The 26250-nt window shown below is 46.2% G+C and overlaps 5 protein-coding genes and 1 non-coding gene across 7 annotated transcripts; 3 read left to right on the top strand and 3 right to left on the bottom strand.

Annotated features, from left to right (window-relative positions):
* Nucleotides 1-825: 825 nt before the first annotated feature.
* On the top strand, nt 826-3868 carry LOC127292474 (zinc finger A20 and AN1 domain-containing stress-associated protein 6-like). Its single transcript, XM_051321878.1, has 2 exons — nt 826-994; nt 3076-3868. Exon 2 carries the CDS (start codon nt 3077-3079, stop codon nt 3551-3553), a length of 477 nt encoding a protein of 158 aa, XP_051177838.1. The 5' UTR covers nt 826-994; nt 3076; the 3' UTR covers nt 3554-3868.
* Nucleotides 3869-4837: 969 nt separating this feature from the next.
* On the bottom strand, nt 4838-6703 carry LOC127292473 (glucan endo-1,3-beta-glucosidase 8). Its single transcript, XM_051321877.2, has 2 exons — nt 6225-6703; nt 4838-6129 (listed from the first exon to the last, which is right to left on the bottom strand). The coding sequence occupies exons 1-2, from the start codon at nt 6560-6562 to the stop codon at nt 5001-5003; spliced, it is 1467 nt and encodes a 488-aa protein (XP_051177837.1). The 5' UTR covers nt 6563-6703; the 3' UTR covers nt 4838-5000.
* Nucleotides 6704-11543: 4840 nt separating this feature from the next.
* LOC139830840 (uncharacterized) lies at nt 11544-12549 on the top strand. Its single transcript, XM_071819642.1, has 4 exons — nt 11544-11647; nt 11729-11827; nt 11899-11988; nt 12067-12549. The coding sequence occupies exons 2-4, from the start codon at nt 11768-11770 to the stop codon at nt 12460-12462; spliced, it is 546 nt and encodes a 181-aa protein (XP_071675743.1). The 5' UTR covers nt 11544-11647; nt 11729-11767; the 3' UTR covers nt 12463-12549.
* Nucleotides 12550-14110: 1561 nt separating this feature from the next.
* Nucleotides 14111-14181, bottom strand: TRNAG-GCC (transfer RNA glycine (anticodon GCC)). Its single transcript has one exon. It is a non-coding gene; the product is annotated as a tRNA-Gly (tRNA).
* Nucleotides 14182-15639: 1458 nt separating this feature from the next.
* On the top strand, nt 15640-20380 carry LOC127292472 (replication factor C subunit 5). The gene is made up of 11 exons (XM_051321876.2): nt 15640-15888; nt 15986-16096; nt 16214-16246; nt 16591-16759; nt 17558-17739; nt 18120-18256; nt 18412-18510; nt 19054-19123; nt 19213-19287; nt 19513-19558; nt 20179-20380. Exons 1-11 carry the CDS (start codon nt 15805-15807, stop codon nt 20235-20237), a joined length of 1065 nt encoding a protein of 354 aa, XP_051177836.1. The 5' UTR covers nt 15640-15804; the 3' UTR covers nt 20238-20380.
* A 1404-nt stretch (nt 20381-21784) lies between these two features.
* LOC127292471 (BTB/POZ and MATH domain-containing protein 5) lies at nt 21785-26201 on the bottom strand. 2 transcript variants are annotated; one of them, XM_051321873.2, is made up of 4 exons: nt 25572-26197; nt 23023-23398; nt 22652-22925; nt 21785-22080 (listed from the first exon to the last, which is right to left on the bottom strand). In XM_051321873.2, the coding sequence occupies exons 1-4, from the start codon at nt 26042-26044 to the stop codon at nt 21896-21898; spliced, it is 1308 nt and encodes a 435-aa protein (XP_051177833.1). In that variant the 5' UTR covers nt 26045-26197; the 3' UTR covers nt 21785-21895. The 2 variants fall into 2 exon arrangements, with proteins under 2 accessions (XP_051177833.1, XP_051177834.1); XM_051321874.2 differs by having other exon boundaries at nt 21939-22100; nt 25572-26201.
* Nucleotides 26202-26250: the final 49 nt, after the last annotated feature.

Here is a 26250-nt window from a genome sequence, read left to right as displayed (position 1 = left end):
GAAAAAATTCTGAGAGGAAGTATGCATTTATTCCAAAAGCGTGCAAAATCATAATCCAAATTTCTTTATATTTTGGTCTACACAAAAAATGATAAATTTGATAAATTTTGTAGTTTTAAAATGAGCACTATTCACTATACTCAGACCCATTCTTATTATTTTCATGTAGTCTAAAATATAGAGATTTTTGCATTGGGATTTTACATGATCTAGTATACCTCCTTGGCTACCTCTAGTTTTTTCCCATAATTTTCAAATTTTAAAAATAATGAGTTCCCTATAGCTTAACCTCCGTTTAGAGTTCTTGTATATGAACAAGCCTTTGTTTACCTTCAAAACAACTTCGTTTAGGATGATACCCTAACCGTATTTCCTGCACATGTTTTTTCAGTATCTCGGAACAACTTTATCTGTTTCATAATTCTTGTCTTGATCAAAATCAATGACAAAAATTATGAAAATAATCACAGTGCAGTTCCAAAGCTCATCACAACCTTTTCTTCACGGGTCCAAATTCACAATTAAACCATCTTTCAGAACAAGGAAATAAAAGGGTACCTGACTCAGTGGGCCCGGTGTGCAGCGGCGTAGGTAGGAGCAAATTGGCCTCGTGTGCCGTGTATGCCGCGCATCTAGAAGCATCTCCGCCCTTTAATCTAACCCAAAACGGAGCCCAACCACCCCGTAATCCGAACACCAACTTTTACATTTAAAAAATTCTGAAATACAAATTCAGACGGAAAGCGACGCCGCAGTCCAATTCGGAAAGGCGTCTCCGGCCTTTACACAAATTCCTACGAATAAATATATTTGTAGGCCGACGCCACCACCCCACCCAAAAGAGAGAGAAAAGAAAGAAAAGCAAGAACGCGAGCAAAAATACAAGAACCGAATTCTATCCAGGCGGAGAAGAGGAGCGAGGAGAGACGAGAGAAGGAGAACCCGGAGGCCCCCCTACCGCGGATCAGATCGATCGAGTCCCCGGCCAGGCTAGGTAAACGACGACGGCTCTTTGTTACTTTTGGATTCTTTGTACCCATGTTGATGGTTATCGATGGATTGGTGGATTCTTCGCAGAAAAAATGTTGTTTTGCTTGATTTGGCCGACGAGGTCTGGCTGTTTTGTCTGTTCAATCGGCGGATGCGTTGTTCTTGGCTGCTAGTATTGATCTAGGATCGATTTATTCCGTCGGATCAATAGTCTTTGTCTGACGCTCGACGACGAGGGATTACCATGCCTGAATTCGTGGTGGTTACGGGCGAGCGATTACGGTTGGGTGGTTGCTTTTGACTTCGGTGATACTGCTAAAAGGAGGATTAGTGTTCAGACTTCAGGCGAGGGAATTCATGTAGCCCTGGACCGTACGCCATGATTTTGCTTCTACCGTGTGGCCTGCCTTGTTGCCGAGGTTTCTTGACCATCGTTGCAAGCTGGACGAGGATTGCTTTCCTTGCGGGTGGGTACGATTGTTTCCTATACTCAAGGGGTTAGTATGTCATAGATGGCGAAGTCGATTGCGTTAGAAATTTTTCTAAGGGCGTGAAAATTAACCTTTCTGTTGTGTACATAGGTTTCCTACACATAAGATTATAGGATGGTGCCAAGGCGGCGACATAATTTACAAAAAATTGAACTCGTCTCTATGCTGCTTGATAAGCATAGCAAATTGGCCAACGAGAAAATTCCGCAAGGTTTAGCGAATACGTGTCTAGGGATACGAATTTAATGGTGACTTGATTGCTTTATTCCTATTCTTGGTTTACCTTGCGGACATGACATTATGTCCAATTTGCTGTGCTGGTTTGATACTATTTTCTCCAGCAAGCTAGCTAAATTATGTGTATTATGCGGTATTTAAGTCTCTAGGGAATAACTGCTGAAAAGGAAAAGGGGAATGCCCAATCAGGAAAATAATGAAGAAGTCAGTGTCAAGGTTTGATCATGCCCATGGGCCGTGGGGACTTGAGTGGGAAGGGGTTCCACTTTCCACAAATATGGTGCTTGTTTCATGATGTTCAGACTTCAGATGAGGGAATTCATGTAGCCCTGGACTGTACGCCATGATTTTTCTTCTGCCGTGTGGCCTTGGTGCCGAGGTTTCTCTTAGAGGATTGCTTTCCTTGCAGGTGTTGCTGCTCTAGGTACGATTGGTTCCTATACTCAAGGGGTTAGTATGTCATCTAGATGGCGACATTGATTTCGTTAAATTTTTTTTTAAGTGCGTGAAAATCCACCTTTCTGTTGTGTACATAGGTTTTCTTCCTTTAAGCAAGGAAGCTAGGATGGTGCCAAGGCGGCGAGATAATTTACAAAAAAATGAACTCGTCTCTATGCTGCTTGATAAGCATAGCAATTGGCCAACGAGAAAAATCCACAATGTTTATCGATGATTATACGTGTGTAGGGAAATAAGGATACGAAATTAATGGTGACTTGATTGCTTCATTCCTTTTCTTGGTTTACCTTACAGCCATGACACTAGTCCAGTTTAGTGGGCTGGTTTCATTCTATTTTTCTCCAACAAGCTATCTGAATTATGTGCATTTCGAGCTTCTCTCACATTTATGCGGTATTTAAGTATATAGGGAATAACTGCTGAAAGGGGGAATGCCCAATCAGGAAAATAATAATGAAGAAGTCTGTGTCAAGGTTTGTCATGTGCATGGGCCATGGGGACTTGAGTGTGAAGGGGTCCTCTTTCCAAAAATATGGTGCTTGTTTCATGATGTTAGGTGCCTGTCCAGATGATGGCAATCAACAACTAAATCGTTTTTTCTATAGGTTATAGGATGAGCGCTCATGATAGTCAGGACAGTTTATTTTGTTACCGGGCTCGGTTGATGAAATGCTACAGAGTTTGATCATCATGTTTGAGATGCGTTCTTGTAATTGTCAGACCAATTCCGTCTTGCAAATCATGTTTATGTTCCACAGTAGCAGGGCAAGCATTGATTTGTGATGCCCTTCTGACTCTTACATGCCTTCTTTGCATCAGTCGTACTGACGGTTATGTTTCAAACCTTTTTGATCAGCGATTGTTCATTCTTGATATTGATGCTGTTGGTGTTCTGTAGAATGGCGCAAGAGAGTTGGAACGAGGCAGATGAGACTGTCCACGCACCTGAGGCTCCAATATTGTGCGTAAATAACTGTGGCTTCTTCGGCAACCGGATGACGGAGAACATGTGCTCGAAGTGTTATAGAGACACTGTTAAGGCCAAGACAGTGTCCATTGTGGTGGAGAAGAAACCTATTGTTGTATCCTCGCCGGCGCCTTTGGTGGCAGAAATCAAGGCTGAAGCATCTGCTTCAGTCAAAGATGGGAAGCAAGTAGTCAAGGAGGAGGCACCGAAGCCACCCAGCAACCGTTGCTTGTTATGCCGGAAGAAGGTTGGGCTGACAGGATTCAAGTGCCGCTGCGGAGATACCTTCTGCTCGATGCACCGTTACGCTGATGCTCACAAGTGCACGTTCGATTACAAGGAAGCTGGCAGGGAGCAGATAGCCAAACAGAACCCTGTAGTCAAAGCTGACAAGATCACCAAAATCTGAATTCCCTCGTGATGCTGCTTGATCTGTGAAGTTTACATCAGAATTATGTGTCTGAGGATTGAATTGTGTCTACCATTCTTCTGGAATTTGCTTTGCGAATGAACTGCTCTTGGACAAACACCAGCAACTGATATCTGTCACCGGTGCTCAATCAACGGGCTACTACACCGAGTTGGCAACGCCTTAGGGCAATACTATCATGTTGGTGTTTTGTGGGGAGCATTCATTGGCACAAGTGAACATATATTTATTTGTGATATGAATAATGTAAATGTAAATATTTATCCTGAAAAGTATGCAGTTCTGCTGATCAAATTATCTTTGCTCTAGGCTTGTCAGATTTCCATGGTGACATGTTAATGTAAATCACTGTACATATTTGTCTGTTTTGTGTTCACATGCTTCGCTTGGAGAATTATTTTGGATTGAAGATGCGGTATGAAGTTTCACTAATAGTTTGCTGCACAGAATGATATAACAGTATAATAGCATGCTGTGTATTTGTTCAGAGTGATGTAGATTATCCATGTCACTTTCTCCACTGCTCCACATTAGTGCTTGTTCAAAATGTTAAACCACCAAGATCAGAGTTTAGTGATCCTGTGATGCAGATTATCCATGTCTCCACTGCTCCACATTTTGAGCAACAGCAGAGCAGATATTGCACCTCCACATGCCTGGTTGCATCAGATCGAGAGACTAGTTATTGGGTCACCTCACACCTGCATTGGAAGCATTTATTTTCTCCCTTTTTTGCCGACTTGCATTGGAAGAAAAGTTGTGCATCTAGATCATGTTATGGTGGATCCGGGAATCATGTGCTGCGGTAGTACTATATTGCCAATCCAATCTCGTTCCTCACTTGTGTGTTGTACTACCCATGCTGTGAGATCTGGGATTCTGAATGAACTGTACTGTAATTTAATCATCAAGCTCTGCTATTTTGTACTCTGTCAGCAGTTCAGCACATCAAATGTTTGAGAGTCAATTTCAACATATATGTCCCGAAGTATACATATGATACCTGCGATTCTGAAAACTGTACTGTAATTTAATCATCAAGATCAGGTATTTTGTACTCTGTCAACAGTTCAGCACATCAAGTGTTTGAGTATCAATTTCAGCATATATGTCCTGAACTCCAGAAGTATACATATGTATTGGTTCAAGACTTTTACTAATTACCCATTGCTGTGGATCTGGGATTCTGAATGAAGTGTACTGTAATTTAACCATCAAGCTCTGGTAATTTGTAGTACTCTGTTAGCAGTTGAGCACATCAAGTGTTTGAATATCATGTGAAATATCAATTTCAGCATATATGTCCTGAAGTATACATGAAGTCTCAGTGCAAGACTTGTACTGCTAATTACTTCTAATCCCCCCCAAAAAATGAAGCAACAAATGATCAAGTGTCGTAGTAAATGAAGAAGACTCTCTGAACTTCCTAATGCAAAACGAAGAAGAGGTGGAGCAGAGCCAGCACGAGCAGAGCCCCGAACGGCCCGGCTTGCGTCCGCCTGTGGGCTGCCGATGTCGACGAGTCGGCGGCGATCTGTATGGTGAAGTTGCAGGTGGCGGTTGACGGGTCAGTCTGGGTGGGCACGGCGAGCGCCTGGAAGTCGCAGGCCTCGTCCCTCTGGTTCTGCACCTGGAAGTAGGCGTTGAACGCGTATGACGCGTTGCCGATGGCGTCCATGCCGGCGCAGGTGGAGCCGTAGCCGAGCGCGGTGCAGTCGGCGAAGGTGCACGCGAAGTTGACGTTCTCGGCGAGCTTGCTGGTGTCCTTGGCGTTGCCGTTGTAGACGCACCAGGTCCTGGGCAGGTAGTCGACGCCCTTGGCGGGCACGAGCATGGTGTTCTGCCCCTGTCCGGTGAGGTCGATGGGGAACTTGGGCTGGCCGTCGAAGCGGAGGATGCCCCAGTGCCGCTCGAAGGCCCCCGGCGCGACGCTCTTGACGTCCTCGTCGAGGAGGCCGAACAGGTAGACCTCCATGTAATGGTTGGGCCGGAGCGGCGTGCCGGTGTTGGCGGCGAGGCGCTTGAGGAGCCCGTTGTAGAAGCGCTCGGCGAGGGCGTTGGTGGCGCGCCTGTCGCCGTCGGTGGGCCAGCCGACCTCCCCGATGAAGATGGGCAGGTCGCCGTGGCCGACGGCCTTGAGGGCCGACACGAGCGTGTCGAAGTTGGCGTCGAAGACGTTGGTGTAGGAGATGCCGCCGTCGAGCACCGGCGCGGCCTGGCCCTCGAAGAAGGCGAAGTCGACGGGGAAGTCGTCGCTGAGGTAGAGGCTGAGGTAGGGGTAGATGTTGACGGTGAAGGGCGCGCTGTTGTTGGCGAGGAAGGAGACCATCTCCGTCATGAGCGCCGTGATGTCGGCCCGGAAGCGGCCGGCGGACGGCACCGGGTTGCTGGTGGGCGAGTTGTAGACGTCGGCGTTGAGCGGCACGGTGGCCTTGACGTCGCCGAGGCCGGCGTCGTTGAGCGCGTTCTGGATGTTCCGCAGCGCCGGGAAGGTGACCTTGTCGAAGGTGCCGTTGTAGGAGGCCAGAAACGGCTCGTTGCCGACGGCCACGTACCTGCAAGAAGCGATGAGCACGTCACACCATTATACCGCATCGACGAGAAGGGCGAGGAGCAGGGGAAGGATGAGAGATACAGTACGAGTGCTTACTTGATCTTGACTCCGCCCTCGAAGTGGTAGCGCGAGACGTTGTGCCTGACCCAGTCGCGCGCGTTGTCGTAGTCGGTCATGAGGTCGAGCAGGACGTTGGGGATGGCGACCATGACCTCGATGTCGGTGCCGGCGAGCGCGTTGAGCGTGCCGTGGTCGGCGTCGAAGAGCTTGACCTTCTTGATGCCGTTGTCCCTGAGCATCTGCACGACGATCTTGGGCTGCAGCGCGTGCGTGGCCTGCGTGCCCCAGTTCATCCCCAGCGCCTCCGCCGCCGGGGCGGCCGCCGCCAGCAGCACCAGCAAGCAGAGCCACGCGCCGAGGTTGGGCGGCGACATTATGGGAGCGGCGAACCGACGAACGAAGATCTCCTGGCCGACTGCTGGATGCGTCGGTTCGGGAATCGTGGGACAGGAATCCGATGGACCAGGAAAAAGGCCGGGGATTTTTTTGGTCTGAACGGAGGCACGGATCGAGATTCAGACGGGCAGGACCGCGCAATGTCGGCGCGCGAGCTCTGGGAAGAATAAATCGGAGGCTGGATGGTAGAAGCTGCAAGAAACGGCAATGAGGGGGGAGTGGAGACGAAACACGGTTCCTTCTCGGCCTGGGGTTTCCTATCCGGCGAGATCCTCGTGAAAACAACAGCTCGGATTCACGCCCGAAAATTCCAAGAACGGAGTATGTATGGAAGGAGAGAAACCCACACCGGCACAGAAAGAAAGAAAGAAAGAAACAGAGCAAGGGAGGAAATCGAAGGTGCAGGGACCCCTGATAATGGCAAAAAGCGTGGGCGCTTTCGAACCAAGGAATGAAATCCGGCGAGCGCTTTGTCGAGGGAGAGGGAAATCAGCGGGGATCGAGATGGGTCAGAGAGAAGAAAGCGGCAGCATTTAACTCGGAGACCGGCGACGCGGTGGTGTGTTTGGGGAAGAAAAGGAGGCAGAATTTATGAGCGCCGGCAGAGGTGGATACTTTTGCAACGGAACGGATGGGATCGTGGTGGACTCTAGAGTGGAGCGTACCGGGAACGGGGAAGCAGAGGTGGAGGGAGTGGTCAGTGGTGGACGACTGGTAGTGGAGAGGGAGGGGCGTTTTGGTCATTGCGAACCGCGCGTCTCGGTGCGCGACGTGGCGCGTAGCACGCGCTTCCACCCGCGGTTGACTGGTGGTAGTATCCCATGTGGGCCGCCTCCCCTTCTGTTTTACCGCGCACGTCACCCAAGACCACTACCCATAGCGCCACGGTAAAAATTTGTTTTGGTGCCAAGACACAAAAATTTCATGTAAGCTTCGTTTGCTTTTTTTTACAGATGAGAGAGAACTTAGAATTGGTTTTCCTCCAAAATAATTTCGTCTAAATGCATCACACCGACTTGACTCAACTTAATCCTCGTGTCGCCCGATCATTTTCTTGGACTCATTTATGGGAGCGTTTGGTTGACGTTTCCGTGGAGTTAGGCCCCAAAACAACGCACAATTCTTGGTCCAGTGAAGCCTGTCCCATCGAAATGGTGCAAAACACGTTGTTTCCACTTTGTTTGGTAGTCTCCCTTTGTTAGAAGAAAGCGGGTTGTTGTTTTCGAGGATATGGTTATAGTTCTTTAGGAAGAAGACAGCTCACTTCCCATCATCATATTCGAATTCGGGACTAAAATTTCAGACATGTGAAGAGATTTTGGGCTGCTTGTTTGGTTGTTGCTCCGTCATGCATGCATGTGAGGCTGTCATGTGAGGGACTAACAATCTGGCACTGAAAACCAAGGGTAGCTCCACTCGGTTTTGTTTGCAACGGGCCTAGCCCAGGAGAATCGCCACATTCGGGCGTAGCTGTGGAGCCTGGCCGGAGGCCCTTTTCGACTGCTTTAAGATCCGTGTTGTGCAGACAGTTTTGGACCTTGTTATTTGGTTGTCCATGAAAAAGGAATCTTTTTTAGCCATGCAGTCTACCAACTTTCATAGTCCTAATTATTCTTCCTGATTTGGTACATATTCAACTCGTTGGTTGATGTAAAATTTTTTTTGGAGCAACTCGCAAGAGCTCTTCCTTTTCATTAAGAACAAGGAAATAGGATGGTTAAACTTTGAGTAAGAGCAACTGCGCACCACACGAGCCAACTACTCTACCGCCCTAGCGAGGCCGACAACTCTGCCACCCAAGTAGCCACAACCAAACGCCTAACAACAACATGGCGACGAAGGCCACAGGAGCAACATTGTCGTAATTCGGAGCCGCCGCTCCGGCAATCCACGCAAATCCCGAGATCGCGCACCCGTCTGGCTAACGACAAAGCTGACAAGCAAGCAAACGAACACTATCTGGCGTAGTACAAACCTCCAAGGCAATGCCGCCAAGGGGGAAGCAGCAATGACGCCACCTACGTCCGCTTCGACAAAAGCTAAAGCTTGGGTTTTCACCCGGAGAATCCGATGCTAAAACCACGAGGGAGGTGAAGGATCTTCTCGACCATGTCAAGTTAGGGTAAACCAATCTGCATTTCACAAGCACGATTACTAAGTCGAGTCAATGGCTCAAGTGCAGTGACCTTAGATACATTTCACTTTATTTTATCATGGAGCGTTAAGGCGATTTGCACAAAAATAACCCAAAAGTGAAAGAAAAGCACAGAATGACCCTCCGGCGAAACTATTTCACCAATCTAACCCTTTTGTGTGGCGCCCCTTCCACGGGCGCCACACATGCCCATGTGGCTCCCCTCCTGCCGGCGCCACTGACCCAGCCGACGTGGCCCCCTCGCCGCTGAGCTGGTGCGCCCATCCGACGTGGCAGCATGTGTGGCGCCCCTCCCAACGGCGCCACACATGCCAACTTATATCAAGTTTTGGGTCGAAAACATCCAGGGGCTCCGGAACCTCTGGGACTTAGCCGTTTTGCGAGGCTCGATGTGTGGCGCCGATGCCACGGGCGCCACACTAGCATGTGTGGCGCCGATGCCACGGGCGCCACACATGCACTTAAGTGTGGCGCCCGCGCCCGCGCCCAGCCCGACCCAGCCAGTTCTTCTCTCTGTTTCTTCTCTTCTCCCAGGAAACCGCCGCCGCCGCCCGACTCCCCTTCGTCCCCCCCACCAAATCGACCAAGCAATCATCAGATCAGGCCGGCCAAGTCCTTCCTCCTCCATTCCTCAAGGTATTCCCCTTCGATTCCCTCTGATTCGTCCACTATTGTTGGTGGATTTGGTAGATTTGGGTATGAACCCTAGACATGGAAATTGATGTTGGTGGATTTAGATATGAACCATTGATATGTTAGTGCAAGATTTTGGTGGATTTGGATATGAACCATTGATTTGGTGGAACCCTAGATATGTACCATTGATATGTTGGTGCAAGATTTTGGTGGATTTAGATATGAACCATTGATATGTTGTTCTTGACTATATTATGAAATTTTACATGTATGTGTTGAAATGGCTATGTATGTGTTGAAATGGATATGTAAGTGTTGAATGTGTATGTGTAGGAACCCTAGATATGTTAGTTGATTTGGATATGAACCCTAGATTTGGATATGTTGGTGGATTTGGATATGAACCCTAGATTTGGCTATGTAGATATAAAATGGTTATGTATGTGTTCAAATTCTATGTATGTATGTATTGAAATGTCTATTATTTGTGATGGAATAACTCATATTTTTGCTCATAATATGTTGATATAGAATGGCTCATAATATGTTGTATGTGTTGCTCATACATGTAGGATGGTGTGGCTTCTGGATGAAGAGTACGACAAAGTTGCACCGGGCTGTTCATATGACGGAGAAGGGAACGGATCTTCAACCTTTGAAGATTCGTTACCATGGCACATCGGATATACCGTATGACGAGAGGTACACGGAGTTCATCCGGCCTACCGGTCTTCTCCCGTTCATATCCCTTGTAAGCCGTGGGGGCCACTCATGAACCCTCGGCACTCACCGCCCTTGTCGACCGGTGGAGGCCGGAGACTCACACCTTCCACTTGAGGGCCGGCGAGATGGCCCCTACTCTCAGTGATGTTTCCATGATCCTTGGACTACCTATTCAGGGCGAGCCGCCGTGTATGAACACAAACTTACGATGGGTGGCGCGAGCAGATGCATGTGCTTATTGGCATGGCTCCTCCGCTGCCACCGTAACCAAAGAAGAGAGCTCCCGCCGGCGCGTCTTTCGAATGGATCAGGACTAACTTTGGAGAATGCCGGAAGAGGCCGACGAGGACACTCGGAGGACGTACGCCCGCGTGTACTTATGGTACATGATTTCGAGGACTCTCTTTCCCCGATGGTGGGGGAAGCCGGCCCATTGGTGTTGGTGAAGGCGCTAACGGTGTTGGATAACCGTTGGAGTTGGGGAACAGCGGCACTTGCCTACCTCTACCGGCAGGTGATGATTTGCTCTATGTACTATTTTCCTATAGTAGTGTGCTAGACAGTACTAACCAAATGTCTTACGTGCGCAGCTTGGACGAAGCTTGTCGCAGAACCGGGAGCAGGACTGGAGCGGCGGTATTGGTGGATGCATGCTCCTACTTTCCGTATGGAGCTGGGACCGCCTATCGGTTGGGCGGCCTAGGGTACTGAACGAGAGGCCATGGCCTCATTACCCTCACTTTCCCGATCGGGAGCCCACTTGGGCATACCTTTGGGACAATGTGTCGGAGATGCTCGGGCGATCCAAAGATCATGTACATGCGTACACTGCGGAGTTGGACACTCTTACCGCTGAGCAGGTAACCGATCACTCTTTTGCAATCCTAGTTTTCATTGATTCTACCGGCATGTTCTAAATTCCGAGATGTTTGTATCTGCAGGTGGAATGGGAGCCATATGGTAGCTACTACCGTATTGGCGCGTCGATGACCGACCTCAACCACAAGTGCACGGAGGAGGCGCGGTTACGGCGTATGCGCTGCCCACTCATATGCATGTGGCTTGTTGAACACCACCAGCCGCAAAGAGTGATGAGACAGTTTGGGATGTATCAGAGTGCCCACCAAAGTGTGGCAAGACACGGACAAGGTGCTTCATAGGTAAACTTCACGGAATCATGCGATGGAAGATTCTTGATAGAAGAGGTACAAACTAACTTGTTGATTCTTGCAGGCTTGATAGGCAGCGGCAGAGGAAGATCACAAATTGGCCAGTCCATCATAGCGGCCACATCGCAACGTTGCCCAACAAGGTGTTTGGCAAATGCACGGAATGTCGGCCCCGAGCGATTGTGCCTCACAACTTCGCCGCTTTCAACAACTACCTCGAGTGGTTCCATGAGAACACGCGTATCGAGTTAGTTAAGCACGCGTATCCCGAGGAGATCTTGGACGACCCCATCCAGTTCGATGAGGTTGGGCAAAGCCAGCACGACAGATTTGCTCGCAGAGGGAGATCGACTTCTATTGCTTCCGAGCTGAACTTCGTGGTATTCTATTCTCTCACTAAGTAGTACATCATCTACATTGCCATGTGAACGCTTCAATTGTGTATGCTATATTTGTCACAGCGGAAGGAGATCGAAAAAACAGCTGAGGAGTGCGAGGTTATGTGGGAGCAGAGCGGGAGAGATGACAAGCCTGTCCGACCGTTGCGGTATTTCATTAAGGTATGATCACCAACTTTGAATGTACGATACTATGATGTGGTGGATTTGTAACCATGAACGGGATGACGCAGAACACTGCACGAAAGATGCGGCGGTTAGCCAGCTTGCTAGGTTGCCGGGAAGCCGAAATCGCTACATCTTCCTCTTCAGAAGAGCGGGAGGTATGGACTATTTTGTTGCTGTCAAACATGTTCTTACTAATTTCAACTTTGTAATCTCATGTGTTCGTGTTTGTGAAGATTCCTGAGGACGAGCTAATTCTGAGTCAAGGCATACTTCCAAAGCGTACCTCGAAGCAAGCCTCACGGTCAGCTTACCAGTTCAAGCCAAGGGGCAAGGATCCAAACCGGTACACTCCGGAAGATTATGTCAACCGAGGAAAGAAGGTTGTCACTGAGGAGGATGAGGGGCCGCGGCGGAGATCAGCTTTGTCGAAGATGAGGAACGACGAGCCGTTCTCTTCAGAGGAGGAGGAGGAGGAGGAGGAGGAGGAGGAGGAGGAGGAGGAGCAGCAGCAGGAGGAGCAGCAGCAGGAGCAGCAGCAGGAGCAGCAGCAGGAGCAGCCACGGCAGCGGACGAAGAGGATGGCCGTCCGGAAGCAGCCCGCGAGGACGGCACGTCGAGGACGCTACTAGGATGTGCCCACGTGTTGTTGTGAACCCTATGTCATGTCGAACCATGGTCTGTAATGCTACTTGTTGTTTGAATCTACGTGCTCCAATGTGACCTATGAAGTGTTATATGTGTATGTCATGAAATGTGACCTATGAAATGTTGTACTCGTAACTGTTGGAGTTTGGTAGGATTTTTCATGTTTTTAACAAAAGTCACTGTGTGGCGCCCTTCCAACTGGCGCCACAAGTGCTTGTGTGGCGCCCGTGGCATCGGCGCCACACATGCCAACTTATATCAAACATTGGGTCGAAAACATCCAGGGGCTCCGGACGATAAGTCCTTAGCCGTTTTCGCGAGCCTCTATGTGTGGCGCCCGTGGCATCGGCGCCACACATGCTAGTGTGGCGCCCGTGGAGTCGGCGCCACACATCGAGCCTCGCAAAACGGCTAAGTCCCAGAGCATTTGTCTCACAGTATGTTTGAGCAATTCCAAGTGCATGTGTTGCGCCGTTGGGAGGGGCGCCACACATGCTGCCACGTCGGATGGGCGCACCAGCTCAGCGGCGAGGGGGCCACGTCGGCTGGGTCAGTGGCGCCGGCAGGAGGAGAGCCACATGGGCATGTGTGACGCCCGTGGAAGGGGCGCCACACAAAATGGTTAGATTGGTGAAATAGTTTCGCCGGAGGGTTAGTCTGTGCTTTTCTTTCACTTTTGGGTTATTTTTGTGCAAATCGCCGAGCGTTAACTACGTTCTGTAATTTTTTTTTCTTCTAAAATGATAAGAAAAGGAATGGAGAGACAGGACAGGGGATGTACTCGCATGAAACGGCGGGAATGGCCGGCGTCTGCACTGACACCCACGTCCCGGCCGTACACCCGGGGTCTGATTCGCCCGTTACGTCCGACACGGCACGGCTACCCAAAACGCCCCTGCCAGATTCAAATATATCAGGAATTCAGGACCCAGGCACAAGCGGACAGAAAACATCCACACCGCGTCGCACATGCCGTCGGTGCGCACCGCACCGCCGCGTCGTGTTGCTACGGCGCTACGCTCCTCCTCCATCTCCATGGACCGTCGACAGGCGACAGCCATATCTCACCAACCCGAGTGACACTGTACCGGTACTGTGGTGCTGTTGAAGCTCAGACCCGCACGTGGCACCGTCGATCGGATCTGCTTATCATCGGCTGTTGGGCGCGGCTCGGAGCTGGCCGTCCTGCCGTATCAAGCTTGCGTTCGTCCTACCAGACCAAAACAGAAAAATTGTTGGCCGTCCTGCTGCTATGACCAGCTGCTGTTTTTTGAACCAACCAACGGTACCACAAAACAGCAGGTGTGTACTCTGCAGGTGGTTGGGTATCGAACTGCCGATCCAAGTACACCACGCCAGCTTCAAGCACAAGCAAAGTATGGTGGGAAACCGAAGCCGCCGTGCCGTGCCGTGCATTTTGGTGTCTCTTCAGAGCTGGCGTGCGTGACGATCTACTGTGGGAAAGGAGACTTCTCAATCGAAATCGCAATTAAGCGGTGACTCTGCATACGATCATTGCTTCTGCGCGGCGATTGCAAAAAGGCCAGCTGCTGCCTTCATTGCTGGTAAAATTTCAGAATTCAGGCACCTGTCGAACGAACAAGACACGAAGTTATGAAGGGCAAAAAAGGTTGCACCAGCCGGGAATCGAACCCGGGTCTGTACCGTGGCAGGGTACTATTCTACCACTAGACCACTGGTGCTTCTTGTGATTTTCAGGCCTATTTCATTATTGACCAGGCCTACGCTCCCGTGTCTACAATGCGTTTTATGTATGTTCATCTCGCGCGATCTCTGTGGTTTTCCCGTGCCTCTCGGTTGGCATGTCTGCCGTCTTAAACATGTATTGCCACATCCACGTGCATTATTCGGCGTCACTAACACAGAATGCATGCTTATACCGTTTGGTGTACTAGACTTAGGTATTTATTTATATGCCATTTGGTGTATTTTATTTTGCTATGACTGCTTGATGAAAACCCGCATAGCTAAATAGAGTACTCTTTCTGTTGCAATGGCTACTAAGTCTTCTGCGGATTGTCGTGCACTTGAAGTCAACAATTTTTTTTATGCCAAAACCAGTAAACTACAATGGATCTTTTTCGTAGTTCAATCCAATTGGGTAGCTTACCTCCTTTCAGTTCCTAGCCTCTTTCTTCCTCCACCACTATTTCCGCCACCTTGATCCAATCTAACCTTTTTTTTTGTCGTCACTTCTGACTAGTCATGTTCGATGATGGCCAACACTCATTTAAGCCTTTATTAGAACCCTCACTACTTCCTCTTCTAACTCCCATGCACGCTCCTAACATCAAATTTCACGTGGGTGCATCGGGCCGGGACATCAAATTTCATGTTCATAAACTTCAGAAAGTAATCTAAAAATATAGAGTGCATTGAAATTTAAGTTATATATTCAAAACATTATTACCTGGGAAACAAAAGTGATAAATTTTGTGTTAGTAGTGCTAAAGGGCCAAATTCATAGCCCAATGTAGATCGCTACTATTGTCATAAATATTTCCGAGTTGTGTTTGATATATCACTAAGATTTTAGTTTATTTGCTAATAGTTTTCTTCCAATTGTTTGTGGACAAGGTATGGAGGTCTCGTGTCTCGAGTGCACCACAAGCCACTGTGCACGAGATAAGATCCCGCATCAGATCCACCACTATTGTTGCTTTTACCCCAGCCTCACAATTGTTACATTCTCAACAATATGTACTCCCCTAGCATATTGATCTCCCTAGTTGTTGTATGACTGAAGCTTTTGCCTAATATTCCAGTGCCATCCGCCCAACACAATGTACAATTTTTTTACTTCGAAACCTTTTATACGTGCCCAATTCATACAGTTTTGTATATATATTAATGGTCAATGATTGTGTTAATCACCCTTCAAAGTCCAACCCGGCTTATATTTTGAGAAGTGCTAGCAAATTTGTAGCTTTCCAAATGTCATCTAGTATTTGGGAAAATAGGTACTAGTAGTACTTATTTATAGTGAATGACCTGAGGTTCGCCAAAAAGGAGAAAATTAAAGTGGATCAGCCAGAAATCAAGAGCTTTTTTTGCAAATCGAAAGCAAAGAGTATAGGATCCTCATATTTCTGCAGAAGTGCAGAAGACACTAGGGTTGGGCGACAGATAAGCGCTTACCGCTCGGCAAAAACCTCATAACCCTCCTCCCCCACTGCCCTGGCGCGAGAGTCCGCCCCCAATCCCCCAATTTCCCGCCACTCTCCTCCATTCCCCTCGCCTCCTCTCCCAAATCCAATCCCCAAATCTGCCCCCTTTCTCCCACTCCCCCTCTCCCGGCGGCGAGGATGCTGTGGGTGGACAAGCACCGGCCGAAAACCCTAGACAAGGTCATCGTCCATGAGCAGGTCGCGCAGAACCTCAAGAAGTTCGTAAGTACCCCCGACCCTTTCACCCTCAGATGAGTCTTCTAGGGTTTCGCCCGCCCCCTCGTGCTGATCTGTTTCCAACGGTGTTTCTTTGGTTCAGGTGGCGGAGCAGGACTGCCCGCACCTGCTCTTCTACGGGCCGCCGGGGTCCGGCAAGAAAACCCTAATCATGGCGCTCATCAAGCAGATGTTCGGCGCCGGTGCCGAGAAGGTAGCGTATTCTGTGCTTCATAGATTTATGGAGATCTCTATTTTATTTTGTTATTTGGGCCGTCGAGGGGTGGATTTTGTTGGTGACATTTTTCTGTGTCTTGGTGTTTCATTGCAGGTGAAGATGGAGAACAAGACCTGGAAGATAGATGTGAGTTATAACCCCTCGTTTTTTCTCTGTTCTTTCTTATCATGGTTACCTTCGCAAATTGCAATGTCATTGAAGAATTGTCATAGAGTGTATGCAAAATAAGTGTTTCCATTGCGAGTAAACCTGCGGTGTAGATAATGAATGTCCCTTTTTCATTTTGTGCTCTTGTTGAACACAGCAACGATGCACCCTGGTAGGACAATATCCCATTTTAGATATTTTGTGTGGGCAAGTGGTAGCATTTCTGTTTAACTTGCTAGCTGAGTGCTCTGTGATTATCTTAGTGGCCAATTTGGTTTAGCCATAAAAATTTGTGAGATTAAGTTGCTGATTCCTCTGCACAGACTGGGACGAGGACATTTGATCTGGAGCTGGCGATGCTGTCAAGCTCCCACCACGTGGAAATGAACCCCAGCGATGCGGGGTTTCAGGACAGATATGTTGTTCAGGAGGTCATTAAAGAGATGGCGAAGAGCAGGCCAATTGATGCAAAGGGCAAGAGAGCATTCAAAGGTTGAGACTTCTCCTTTCTTGACTTCTTGGACACTGATTATGTTGTTATGCTCCAGTAGGTTCTTCGTTGTCTTGCAAAGAAAGTGCTGCTAAATTCTCTCCCCTGATGTTATTGTTTTTTTTAAACAAGGCAAAAGCTTTGCCTTATCCATTAATTAAGAAGAAATTGCTGAGTTAATTAACGGAAAACCGGGCTAAAACCATACAACAACAATGCAAACACCATGGTCTATGCCCACAACACCACGGGGCCAAGCCCACTCATAACCCGAGAACACCAAGGACCAAGCTCAAAACACACTCCACCAAGACAAGACGGCCTCCCACCACCGTCGGAGAGAAAACACCATGACTGCTATGAGAGGAGCAGACATGGGACGCTCCAACATCGATGAAAAAACCAAACCTCCGAGGGCAAGGTTGCTCTCAAAATGCTGGTTGCCGTCGTCGCGGTGGCGTGTCACGGCCTCCCACCAACATTTTGAGGGCAACCTTGTCGTCCGCACGACCAGAGATCAACGCCCTCAACACTGTCAAAACTTTCGGGGCCCCCTGACATTATTGTTAATGAATCATGAAACAAAGACTCGTCTCTACATAGCATGCAGTTGTCTTAAACAATGCCTGTACATCTGCTAAGTAGAGGATGCATTTTTCCATCACTGTACGTACTAATAAGAGCCTAAACAGAGGGTTCTATTGAAACTGAGCATGCAACTTGTTCAGGCCGAATGCCTTGCTTTATTTAACAAATTCTTCTTTCAACATAAACTTGACCTAGTTTGTGTAAACTTGCAGTGCTTGTCCTGAATGAAGTTGATAAGCTCTCACGAGAAGCACAGCATTCTCTCCGTAGGACAATGGAGAAGTACAGTGCATCTTGTAGGCTGATATTATGCTGTAATAGCTCCTCAAAGGTGACAGAAGCTGTAAGATCCCGTTGCCTGAATGTGCGAGTGAATGCACCTAGCGAAGATCAGGTTAGTGTGGATATTTGATGTCTGATGTGCCATCTTTTAGTGCCACTAGTTGTAGTACATCATTGGCTTGACTTGGTGGGTGGTACTATTATGTCTAATAAGGTTTTAAGAATTTGCATGTTTTTGTATTTGCTTCTGTTTTTGCCAACTAGTTCATTTATCTAATTTGAAATTTATATCTTCCTATTAAGTGCCATGAATTGCATCTTAACACTAGGGGTTATTTGAACTACTCTGTCTGGGGTTTGATTCTATGCTTATATCAATTGGCTGGGACCATGTTCACAGTAAACGAAAATTGTAGTGAAGTTTTAGCTCAGTACCATATGCCTAATCAAAGAACTTTGCACCATACATCCCTAAAAGTCGCTCATTTGCAGATTGTACAAGTTCTGGAGTTCATTGGGAAGAAAGAAAACCTGCAACTTCCATTTGGATTTGCTGCTCGGATAGCAGCTCAGTCAAACCGCAACTTGAGGCGAGCAATATTATTTTTCGAGACATGCAAAGTCCAACAGTAAGCGTGAATTCTACCTTTAATTGTTACTGGAGTTATATTATTACTGGTTTGCCGTATCCCTGTTTTAAAATGCATAATGCATCCCACTCTTTACGCCCTTCAGTATTTACATTTGTTTGTTTTCCTGAAAATTTTCTGCCTCTGGATTACAGATATCCGTTTTCACCGAATCAAGTGCCACCTCCTCTTGACTGGGAGCAGTATGTGTCTGAAATTGCGACTGATATCTTGAGTGAACAAAGCCCTAAAAGGTTTGTCATGTTTCTTCCCAACTTCTGTTGAGCCATTTCTCTTTCTATTTCCTGTATATGCTTTTTTTTCATTCTTCATCTTCAATTAGGAAGACTGAAGGAACTATTTTGTTATGCAGTATTGCATTAGTTTTACATTGATTTTCTTATATGCTTGCTGCAAGTACAGCACACATCAATGATTTGAATGTAAGGGGTTGCAACAATGTTTAACTGACAAGATGCAATGAATCCTTGACAATATCTTGTTGCAGTATGTGATTCTCCAAACAATAACTGTATTTTGTGACAAATTTGCTATATTTTGTCTGGAGTTGCACCTTTCTTATTTTAATATCTAAGAGTGGTGATGCATATGCTAAGAATTTTATATCCCTTGTGGCAAACAATATGCAAATTAGATCAGCAATTTTCCCCATCCTATAGACACACATTAATCCTTAACCACAAATTTGTTTTTTTTACTGTGTCGCATAGTGAGACACAAGGGAGATTCTATGGGTTTTCTTTGGTTTGACTTTGAGCTGTAAATCAATATTTCAGGCTATACTCTGTGCGCCAGAAATTCTACGAGTTACTTGTCAATTGTATCCCACCTGAAAGCATTTTGAAGGTGATAAGATGCTTCTGTCACTGCTTTTAACTTTATATTTACATGTCTTTTAATGTTGGTGTAAGTTAACTTGTTCTTGAGTATTGCAGAAGTTGTTGACTGAGTTAATGAAGAAGTTAGATGCAGATCTGAAACATGAAGTTTGTCGCTGGGCTGCGCACTATGTAAGTAACATAGTTTTATGCTAACATTTCTGCCATTTGACACTGGCAGTTCAGTTCCATTTGCTCTCTTTTTTAAGTAGGCGCACACTAGATTTTAAATGTTCTATCTCAGCTGATTTCACTTAGCACTAATTGTACGGCCTTAATTTGCCGTTTCTTCCCCATTTACTTTCATTCCTGCTATAAATCTTACTTATTAAGCTCCGAGTTCATGTCTTTTTATAGGAACACAAGATGCGCCTAGGGTCCAAGGCCATTTTTCATCTGGAAGGTACATCTCATACCCTTTTAATGAACTGACTTGTGTTGTGCATAACATTGTCATGTCGGTTGTGCATGCTGTACTCTAGACAATTTGACTTGGTACTCTGGTTATCATCGGTATTACTGGACCAAGCTATACTTTGCTGTCTTCCTCATATAAGGCCTCCCTGATCCACTAGATCCTTAACATGCATGAATAGAAAATCCTCAGTATTACAATGTAATGTCTTCTTACCGTATGATTTGACTGCACCGTATGAAAATTTTACGATTAGAATGTAGTGTTACCATTTGCATTTGATTGCGACATCGGATTTGTCCCATGAGATATGAGTTCATGGAAAAATTCCTTTGAAATAGAGATTCCATCGGAATACAACCCTACAAATCGGACAAACAACATAGGATTTTTTTTCTTCTAGAAGTTATGATCTTCCATATTTCTTATGAAAATTCTTGAATGAAAGAGGCCTTAAACCTGGGCATACCTTGACGAAACATTCCACAAGATATCCCTGCATTCTATTTTGGTAGAGGCTAGGGTACCCAAGAGGGTTACTTGTATAGTTGTATGCGGATGCTGATACCTGACTAGTGTGCACCCACTTTTTGCTACTTTTTGTGCAGCTTTCGTTGCCAAGTTCATGAGCATTTACAAGGAGTTCTTGGTCGCCACATTTGGTTGATGAAATATGAATTACATGGCAGCTTTCTGGTGGCGCAAATTTGCCTATCCATGCGTGGGTGTTTCCATTTTGTATGTACTTGGTGTAGCTTGTCTTGAACTTATTTGAGCTGGTCTTCGTTTATTTGAACCCTTTAGATATTATCATTTGGAGTCGCCCTTCTGTGGTTCTATCTGTTTTGCCTTCTACGTGAGTAGTAGCTATTACTTCTGTTCTAGCTTTCTAAAAAAGCTTATATTTTTGGAACAGAGGTAGAGTAGTAGATTGGGCCGCATGACCTCTGTTTTGCCTTACCAGCTGATGCCAAGGGAATATAAAGATTAAAAATGTTAAATAATTTACCATCTTAACATTTCAATGTTGAGATATGGAGGTCCTTCAATCCTTGTGTTTCCACATTTGTGCAATTACAAAATGGCAAATCTGCTCCAACAAATTTGGAAAGGAGGGAGTAATAATTATCAAGCAATTCATGATATTAATAACCTAAATCATACATACTCCCTCCATCTCAGTTTACTAGTTTTCCCCGTATCCTTAGGTCACCAATTTGACCTATATAATTTAAATTATATAATACAAAAATTATATCATCAGAAAATATAACATCCAAACTTTCTAATGATATAATTTTTATAACATATAACTAATGCTAACTTGATCAAATTTGCAATCTAGGGATACGTGCACGCCTAATAAACTGTGAGAGAGGGAGTACACACAATTGCCAGAATTAATGTTTTGATGATATTGATGCATGCTGTTGTGTCACATGTTCAAAATCACCTTGAAAGTGCTCTCAAAAGAGAGAAAGATGCTGTTTTGTCACATGTTCAAAATCACCTTGAAAGTGCTCTCAAAAGAGAGAAAGATGAAGTATTGGTGAAAAAGGATATCATCAAGGCATGGATATGCTGGCACGAGCAGAGGATGAGACTCATTATATATTTTTTGAAACATATGAGACTCATTATATTAACTTTTAAACAAACATGGTAGCTGGTAGCTTAGTTGGTTCCACCTGGTACAGCATCCACAACACCAACATCACTGCCGCCACCAACCGAACTAACAGGGGAACGCAAACATAATGCCATGCATTTGTACGTAACCTAAATCATACGTACACACATTTGCCAGAATTTACGTTATCATGTCTTTGCAAGCTGAAAGAGAAGAAAACATAATTCATGCATTTGTACATTTTACCTAAAAAACCTTTACATCACACATTACGTTAGCTTGTACCAAGCCCAGTATACACATTCTCAAGGCCGCCTATGCTCTGCTTGACATAATAAGTGGCAAGCCCCGCAAAAAAAAAAAGACTTATTAAGTGGCAAAAAATACTCCGTTTTTTACGAAAAGATCTGTTGAGTAGCACAAATATGAGCTGATCTTTTTAGCTTTTCACTTCACATTATTTCTCCGCTTGTCATGAAAAGATCTGTAGACAAGTCTCGTGTTTTTTTGCAGGACTGGTTATAAAGCTTGTAAACGATTTTAACTGGCGGTACATATGCAACTAACACTTATGAACAAAACAGTGCAACAAAATCAGATGATATTATTCGAAGAGTTGTCAAAATTCAAATGCTGTCCTGATTTACACGGCAGCGGCAGCTTGCTTAGACAGTCAGTGCTCACACTGGCGGCTGTCAGACCCTCGGTCTCACTCTGCGCCCGCTGGTGTCGCCGCCGTCCGAGATCTGCCCCCACACGCTCTGGCTCTTCCCGCCGCTGCTGCATTCTTCCTCGCACCCTGCCACTGTCCTCAGTATCTCCGACTGCAGCGACGGGCAGTTGTCTTTGAGGTAACTGAATCCTTCGGTCCGGATTACAGCTGCAGATACATAAGGGCATCTGGAATGTTATACAGTTCAGAACACTCATTTGGGCACCTTCAAGAAACAAACGGTATATGCAAGCTGTATGCAAACAAAGTAGAGTAGTTTTCTAGCAGTAACAAACAATTAAACAAACGAATGTAAAATTACTAAGATGTCTCATATGACAGTGTTAAGATGATCTGTAAGATGGTGAAACTAAGAAGCATGAAATAAATTAAAATTTGGAGACTGGCTTGCAATCTGACCACACATTAAGATTCAAAACATTGCAGAATTGCACTCATAACTTGAGTCTGTCCACTAAGCCCTTGGCAAAGATGTGAGTATCAATATTACTAGGTGGCAATGTGGTACACCTCCCCGCAAAAAAAAGTGGCACACCTTTTGTTCCCCACTACTGCGATAAACAAAGGCATCATATGTGTTTCTATTACATTCAGTGAGTTGTATATACTTGCAATAAGCTGGAAACTACAAATCAGAGTTTTAAAGCTGATATGCCTACAGTAGCAAATTTAGGTATCTACATGCGTAAAGATAGAATTGCATTGTCGGATCTTATACCTGAAAGGTTCTCAGCAGCAAATTTTAGGCAAACAGACTTAAGCTCCATAGCATGATACTGATCAGCCAGAGCTAGAGTAGTTGCCACAGAGTTCACGGAAATCTGCTTGCACAAGTAAGATTCACATAGCACTCTTAGCCTTGGCAACTCATATTTGTCTGCTGCAGCCAACAACTTCCCAGCCAAAGTATCAAAGATAGAACAATCTGAGCTTGAAGCAGACAATTCCTCATCACTAACAAGATTGTCCCTGTACATAAAATGAAGCACAGCCTACAACAAACGTAGTGTTCACATAGGACAGATGCAAGTTTCTGAGTATGTTGAACTGAGAAATCCAAAGAATAAGATTGGCATAGTAGAAACAAACCTCAAACACTTTTGGCTCCATGTCATCGATGACAATCTCTCTGATTTCGTCACTTGTGTCAGACTCATTCTTCTCTTCATCTGATTCAGGATCAAAAAATTCAGATCTAAAAAAAGAAGACCGGGCGGCCAACACTAACTTATGAGCATGAAACTTCTGTCCTGCTACACTGAAAATAACATCTGCACCCTCCTGACTGTCCAAAAGTGTCCCAAAATGGTAGCCTATGTCAGAATCCGGAACCTCTAATGAATGTGGCCTAGAGTAATCCATGGTTGATGTCACAACGCCCACAGTGCAATTTATCTTCAAGCAATCATCTTTAAGAAAGTCCGATGTCTCAAGGGCAGTACGCCGGAAAAACCTTTTATAACCCCTGAAAATAGAAATCAGAATGAAAAACCAAATTCAGGAAAGGATTTAGTACTTCTTTTACTAGCAGCCCTTACGCAGGAGTTAAAATCAATTAATAAGCAACAAGTAAAATGTCCGGCTGTCTTCGCACAGAATATTCCAATCAATTTACCAGGTGTGCAAAATGTTGCTGATCTCCCACTCTTTTGCGCTGTCGAGGTCATACCTATATCAACATTAATTACATATATTCTCTACCCGCTTGCACCTTAACCGGAAGTTACTATCAGTTTCCTGTTTAATCCAAAGAACACGATTGGATGGATAATTCATTGGACCAAATACCTAAATAACTACTCTCTAGTAAACTGGTGTTAGCATGAAAAATCATGAGTTTATTTACTGCCAACCGTTGACATGAACATGCCCACATTTAATAGGATTTCGGAGTTAAAAGTTTGCATATGTGTTAATCTCCGCTTCCCTCTGCAAAGAGCATTACAACCACTACCTGAGTTGGTAGCAAATTTATCAATTGCAGATATTCTATAAAATGTTGCAAACATTTTCTTAAGACAGTGAATATCTCCCATTAATTAAGTTTCCAAAACAAGCAGAGAAACCAGTTAAATTCCTCTTCCATAGGATTCTGTTGAGGATACCATGAAAAATGGAAATCCAAACTAAAAATTCGGCCTATATAATGTGTTGGCAATTGAACATGATTAATTCGGGGATGCAGTCCGATGGGTTGACAACTAGTTAACACAAATCCGTACTACATCAAGCAGACAACAACGGAACCAAGTCTTAATCCGTGCAGTGCCAAGAAAAACAGGCCCACAACACAACTTAAATTACGTCTAACCATAGCCAATTCGCCAATTTGTAGTATTTGTGCAGTGCCAAATTCACCGCCTAGGCGAGAACCATACAAACACGCCCAAATCGAATAAAATCAAATTGTGTAATTATGGTCAAGTGACATTGTTGAGGATATCATGAAAAATGGAAATCCAAACTAAAACTCCGGCCTATATAACGTGTTCGGCAATTGAACATGATTAATTTGGGGATGAGGTCCAATGGGTTGACAACTAGTTAACACAAATGTGTACTACATCAAGCAAACAACAACGGAACCAAGTCTTAATCCGTGCAATGCCAAGAAAAACAGGCCCACAACACAACTTAAATTGCGTCTAACCATAACCAATTTGCCGGTTTGTAGTATGTGTGCAGTGCCAAATTCACCGCCTAGGCAAGAACCATACTGAATAAAATCAAATTGAGTAGTTACGATCAAGTGACATCATATATACTAAGGCGTACGAATACTAGCTGCTGAAAATCAGCTCGCCGCAACTACCAGCTGCGTCCAAGTGAGGCGTGCTCGTCTTGAGGGCAATTGAACATGAATTAATTTGGGGATGCAGTCCAGTGGGCTGACAACTAGTTAATACTAATTCGTACTACATCAAGCAGACAACAATGGAACCAAATCTTAATCCGTGCAGTTAGAAGGAAAAACAGGCCCACATCACAACTTGAAATAAGTCTAACCATAGCCGATTCGCCCCGATTTGTAGTATGTGTGCAGTGCCAAATTCTCCGCCTAGGCGAGAACCATACTGAATAAAATCAAGTTTTTCTCAAAAATAAAAAATAAATAAAATAAAATCAAGTTGAGTAGTTACGATCAAGTGACATCATATATACTAAGGCGTAAGTACTAGTTACTGGAAATCAGCTCGCCGCAACTACCAGCTGCGTCCAAATGAGGCGTGCTCGTCTTGAGGGCAATTGAACATGAATTAATTTGGGGATGCAGTCCAGTGGGCTGACAACTAGTTAACACTGCTTCGTACATCTAGCAGACATAGACAACAACTTAGCCAGGTCTTAATCAGTGCAGTGCCAATGAAAAACAGGCCCACAGCACAACTTAAATTAAGAGTCTAACCATAGCCGATTCACCGGTTTGTAGTATTTGTGCAGTGCCAAATTCACCGCCTAGGCGCGAACCATACCGACACACCCAAATCGAATAAAATCAATTAAGTGACATCATATAGACTAAGGCGTACGAATACTAGCTGCTGAAAATCAGCTCGCCGCAACTAGTCCAAATAAGCCGTGTTCGTCTTGAGGGCGCCGAACTAACTGATTGTGCCGAGGAAGGGTAGGAGATTTACCACATGGATCCGCGGTACTTGAGCGTGTATGGGCCTGACTCGAGGGAGCGGTCGAAGTGGGAGTGCACCTTGTGCTTGCCCCTGCCGCTCTGGTCCTGGAGGGTGAGCTCGAAGAGGGCGCGGACGTCGGTGCCCTCTGACGCGAGCGCGATGAAGACGGAGACGTAGGCGGAGTTGTCCTCGGGGTTCTTCCCGTCCGGGTAGAAGTAGATCGCCCACTGGTAGCCGCCGACGGTGAAGGTCTCGCTGGCGATGTGCTTGCCCACGCCCATGCCCTTGGCCAGCGAGTAGCCCTGGATCACGAAGCGGTGCGACCCGTTCACCGTCTCCGTCACGGACCGCGAGCTCGTCGGCGAGGACGCGATGTCTCGCGGCGCCAGCGCCCCCGCCCCGCCGCGCTCCGCCTCCACCGCCCCGTCGCCCGCGTGCTGCGGCGACGCGTCGCCCCCGCCGCCCACGTCGTCCTCGTCCATGCGGCCGGCGAGGTGGGGTAGGGTGAGGAGTGGAGGAGGGGGATCGGGGATTTGGTGGCGTGGCGATGAGGTGCGGTGCGGTGCTACAGCTCGGGAGAAACCAAGGAGGAAAGGGGATGCGGTGGTGGTGGGGTGTGGAAGAGAGAGCGAAACAGAGAGGGAGACGCCGGGAAGGTAACAGTAAACTGGTTTTGATTGGCCTACGA

The sequence above is a fragment of the Lolium perenne genome, chromosome 4 (assembly GCF_019359855.2).
Source record: "Lolium perenne isolate Kyuss_39 chromosome 4, Kyuss_2.0, whole genome shotgun sequence".
Lineage (NCBI taxonomy): Eukaryota > Viridiplantae > Streptophyta > Magnoliopsida > Poales > Poaceae > Lolium > Lolium perenne.
This window is presented reverse-complemented; position numbering and strand designations above follow the sequence as displayed.